General features: G+C 30.6%; 1 protein-coding gene across 17 annotated transcripts in view; it reads right to left on the bottom strand.

Annotated features, from left to right (window-relative positions):
• Positions 1-391: 391 nt before the first annotated feature.
• The window catches only part of LOC143250935 (NACHT and WD repeat domain-containing protein 2-like), a 97,672-nt gene continuing 92,909 nt past the window's right edge, over positions 392-5,154 (bottom strand). For 11 of the 17 annotated variants that reach the window (XM_076502147.1, XM_076502146.1, XM_076502154.1 and 8 more), the window contains 2 exons: positions 1,977-3,535; positions 393-746 (listed from right to left, as the gene is read on the bottom strand). In XM_076502147.1, coding sequence (XP_076358262.1) covers positions 506-746; positions 1,977-3,535 — 1,800 coding nt within the window. In that variant the 3' untranslated portion in view covers positions 393-505. Of the gene's footprint in view, positions 747-1,976; positions 3,536-5,154 lie in introns of all 17 variants that reach the window. The other 6 variants (XM_076502158.1, XM_076502161.1, XM_076502159.1 and 3 more) reach the window with 1 other exon arrangement.

The raw sequence follows: 5,154 nt of genomic DNA, 5'->3' as shown, positions 1-5,154 counted from the left end.
AGTTCCTTTTATGAAGTTTAATAATTATTACTTTAATTTTAACTTTGTACCAATGTTTGGCGCAGATAGCCTAGTTGCTTTGCGCCATTAAACACCAAACCAACCAATCTTACACAGATTCTAAGTACTGTGATTGGGCTGTGTAGTTGCTAGTTGTAGAACCCCTAAAAGATTTCATTGTAACATGACCAAATATTAAGAACTTCAGTGAACCAGCTGCAGTCAACATTGACCTCAAAAAGTCAACCACACGAATTAGTGACATGCCCATTTTTTGGGCAGTTTAATTTTATGGATGTAAATGTTTGCATTCGATATGCAGTGTATATAAATAATACATCATGTTTGAGTTTTAAAAATGGGTATTTACTTAAAATGTGCACTTGTGCATGTAAATAAATATTTAGTTATTTGACAGCCAGTTTTTCTTCTCAAAATATTAATCATGTACATTCAACAATTGTAAAACACAAGTCTTACAAATCACAATTGCTTAGGAATATTATTACTCCCTAAATCCATGCCTGTTTACACAGTTTTTACTCACCCTGCATACACTGACTACATAATGTCCATCAGCACTAATTGCCGACAAACGGGTCACAAATTCATGGTGAGGTATTCGCAGATCATACATCAGCTTTCTGTTTGTTAAATCCCAGACCAACAGTGGAAAAGGCTTTTGTGTTTCGTCACCACATACACAGATCCTTCCATTAGCACTTACAAGCAAGCTATTCAGAAATCTGAAAAAAAAAAAAAACATTCTGTGAACATCTTAACATAAATTGGTCTATTTACAAATGTGATGAAAATTGAGAGAAATCATGGCTTTATATCTATTTTTAATGTTTGAAATGATATTGAAGTTTAGCAAATAACACCATTTACTTAAAAACTAAAATTATAAATATTTAAAAAAATGAAAACTAGACTCAATTTGGTATCTAAAAATACTGTTCTCAATGACTGACCTGATTTATTTGAAAAAAAAACTGATATTGTAAATGAAAGTTGAGTATTTAACTTGATTAAATAATCTAATCAAAAATCTAAAATTATAGTAAACATTCTCAGGAACACTGAACTGGTCTTCTATAAAATACAGAAATAAACACCAAAAATGCAAAGTACCTCATTTCCTTTTAACATTTTCTTCATCCCTTGGAAAGTGTGTAATATGAGGCTGTGAAATTTCCTTTCAACTATGCTTCTAAGCAAGACTATTATTTTGTGATGCAATGTCAACCAAAATGTATTGTAATGTTGCCTTCTTGGATGTATTAATAATTAACATGAATTGAAACAGGCAAAGCCAGTGAGAAATGTTAGTGTTTCAGTTTTATTATCCACAATTTCTTCTCTTAACATGAGAAAAGCAACAGCAAATTGTACAAAATAGTTAAAGAGCTAATAAAAGAAGAATGATAATGTCTAAGGTGATACTATTATATAACCAGTAAATGTGTATTTTGTAAACAAACATCATTTAAAAAAGTCGTTCATCAATCACAGCTCCTGAGAAAAATTGACAGGCATCAATTTTTAATTAAATCATTCTTACTGACTTATGTTCTATATGTATCTTTAACCACTCTCATGGATTCCTGGGTGAATAACTGGCCCTGTAGAAATATTCTTGCCCTTTCAGTTGGTTTCATTACTGAGACAAGCAACCCAAACTTAATCAGATCTCCACTACATTAGAAAAGCATTTGTCTCATTGAAGCCTTATATGTGAATTTTACATGAGATCAGCATTAAACTTTGCAAGGATGAAGCTACATACTTGATTTTATGGCAAAAAAGTTTCTGCATGTTATAATCACAAATCGTATTTAAGTTTTAAAACGTTTAGTAGTTTAAAAAGTTTAAAGAACATTATCATAATTTTTTTTAAAAATCACTTTTAAATGTATCTTTATAGTTTGTATAATAAGGGTGTTTTTTTCTACAAGCTACATAGTGATTCTTACCTGTCCTCACCAACTTTAAAAGTTGTCTCCAAATCACCTGTTTCTAGATTCATCATATTCAAATACATTCGGTTTCTTGATAGTGCCACAACATAGTTTTCACTATGAAGGCCAAAGTAAGCCATTTTCTGATTCATCACACCTTTCAACTTCATGATAAGTTTTCCTTCATTTAGATCATAAACCTTAAGCTCTCGATTACACAACACCAGAGCACGATGAGAATCAATCATTTGGATATTTCTAGGCTGTGTCACACCTTTAATAATTCTTACAGGGGTTTGTTCATAAATATTCCACAGTACTATCTCTCCACTTTCAACAGAAAGCGAGATCACATGAGTTAAATCATTTTTCAACCAATAAATACCACAAAAAAGTCTTCCAGTTTTTCTATCATTAGTTTCTTGAAAACGTTGATGCTCTAAATGTGGTTCTTTAAGACAAGGTATGAGTGGAAGGAGGCTTGGAATATTAGGTGAAGAAGCTGTATGAAAGATAGCTTTAATTGAAGAAAATTGTTCCCTATCAGTTGTTTCAGCCATAATTCGAGAAAGTCGGCCATATACTTGAGAAAAAAATTGAGAACCATCATATCGAAGAGCATAGCTGGACAGTTGAATGACTTTCTGTAGCAGAAGTACATTTGTATCAGAAGGAACATGAGACTGATAAATGGCAATGTCTTCTAGCAGCTGATAAGGATCAGATCCTTGAAACTTACCTAACAACCAATCTGTATTGAAAAGGAAGTATTCCCTAACCAAACTGTCATCAAAATGTTGCAAGCACTGGAAAGGTAACTCATCAAGTTTTCGACAGTTTGGATGAGAATTATAGAACATTGGTTGGTTCAACACTAACTGTTTCAGCTTTTCATCTGTTTCTTCCTCACTGGAGTCAACCTTCACCTTACTTTTTCCATGCTTTCCTTGAAAGTAGTTAATTAGAGCCAAATTAATTGAGTCTGTAGCCACACCTACATAATGACAGTATGTTTTACACAAACTTCTAAACATATCATTTTTCAAAGAAATTAAATATTTACCACTAACTATATATGTTTTGAAAAATACAAACAGTTTTCTCTTAATCTGATACCAAAGCAAGTAAGGAAAATACCTAGGGGTAGAAACACTAGAAGTAACTAATGGATGATCTAAAAAGGATTTCTCACAGGATAGAACATCTAACACTTCAGCATCAGAGAGTCCATGTTTTGCAGCAAATAAAAGTCCAAGTATAAAACCTAAGGTAGCAGCACTTAAACATTTTTCTACTTCAGTTACAGTGTCCATAAAAACTCCTTCACTTGTATATTTAATAACTATATCATCTGCATTTTGATCACTTTCCCATTCTGAAGACTGATGAGCTAACAGCTCAGCATAGAGAGGTGAGTTACACTTGTCAAAACATTGGAGAATAAGCTGGTGCTGTGGATCTGTTATCTTTCGATCCTTCCTCCGCAACACTTCATCTACAAGAGAGAGACACTCCTCTTGAGCTAAACCAGGTACGAAAAGAAAACTTCCTGTTTTTTCATTCAACACGTTATTCTGGAAAGGAAGAAAAACACTGCTTTTCTTCTAAGTGACTTCCACAATTTGATTAATGGGTTAACATCTTAATAAAGAAAAGGATGGCAGTGAAGGAAATAAAACACACTTTAAATATTCAACAATAAAATAAACCAATAGAAAATTCATGCTCATGGTTTAAAACTTATATTCACCAACAAGAATGAGCTAATTCATCATTCAGGATTATTATTAGTTTCATACATAAAATTTCTCCTAAACTAAAAGGTAAAACAAAATATATATTTTATTTGAAAGAGTTTCTGGAAATTACCTGAAAAATATTAATTTGTCACTGAAATCATTTTTATTACTTACTACTACTGGCAACAAAAGAAAAAAATGAATCCTGTTGATCAATATTTCTCTTCCAATCAGAGAAGAAAAAATGTGATATTAATAAATAACTAGTAAAAGTGAATGTGCACTTTAAAACCAAATGTGCAGTTAAAAAATTCCTCATTCAGACAAATCATTTTAATGTAATAAGATCACCAGCATATTATTATCCCTTCTATTACTACTTGATTCAAATTTATAAACTTATATTTGAAGAAATATGGTTTGGAATCTTTTTCATAATTGTTAACATTTATTTAATCATGTACAACAATAAATCATATAAATGATAAGGTTCCATGTAAGCTTGTAAGTTGCAAACAAATTTTGTGCCTAGTATTATATCAAGCAAAATTTTCTGTTATTGAAATATCACTTGAGGAATTTTGAAGGTTTCATAGATAAAGCAAGTATTATATAAATACATCCAATATATATATACATATACACACAAAATAAACTTCTCCACTCAAATTTAAAATTACAATTCATTCCTAGAGACTGTTAACACTGTATTCCATGGACTAAATTCAAAATGGTAAACATATTAAGATCTTGATTTCTTTAGAGAAGAAAAACTAAACTTGGTTATTCAATCCTGCATAACAAAATGAAGAAATAATACATTATAATGAATTAGAAAATATGGTTTCTTACAATAAATAATTCATTGTGTTACAGTAGCCCTAATATAGATCTTGATAAAAGAAATTATTTATCTCAAAGTATTTATACAATTTTGTGTATAAAATTAAGAAAATGATAAACATGCACATTTTTCAGGCAATAGAAAGACTAACTAGGATACGTCCATTAACTTAATCATTTAATACTTTTTAACTGGAAATTAGTGTCCCTGAAATAAATTTAAAAATTCAGTTTCAACCACAAAATAAGTCATATTATCAATGAATAAAATACAGAGTACTCTCAAACTGAATATAATAACATCAGCAATCTTTTTTGCTGTTGCTTGTTTACTGACAAATTTCACACTGTTTATGGTAGCACAACAAACCATGAATTGCTATATTTCCTGTTTTTATGGACTGAAGGATAAGCCTAGAATACATATGACTCATTTTTCAATACATCACATTTTCTTTGTAATGTATGAGTTATTACATACTTTCATTAAAAACCCTCTAAATACACGTGCCAGCAATGGTTTTATTGTCTTGAAATATCTACATGTTCTATGGTAATTCCTGTATGTTGAATCCAAAAAACAATATCCACTTTTCTCCATCATGTACAAA

The sequence above is a fragment of the Tachypleus tridentatus genome, chromosome 5, assembly GCF_004210375.1.
Source record: "Tachypleus tridentatus isolate NWPU-2018 chromosome 5, ASM421037v1, whole genome shotgun sequence".
Taxonomy (NCBI): domain Eukaryota; kingdom Metazoa; phylum Arthropoda; class Merostomata; order Xiphosura; family Limulidae; genus Tachypleus; species Tachypleus tridentatus.
Note: the sequence above shows the minus strand (reverse complement) of the source record. Positions and strands in the feature narration are given on the sequence as shown.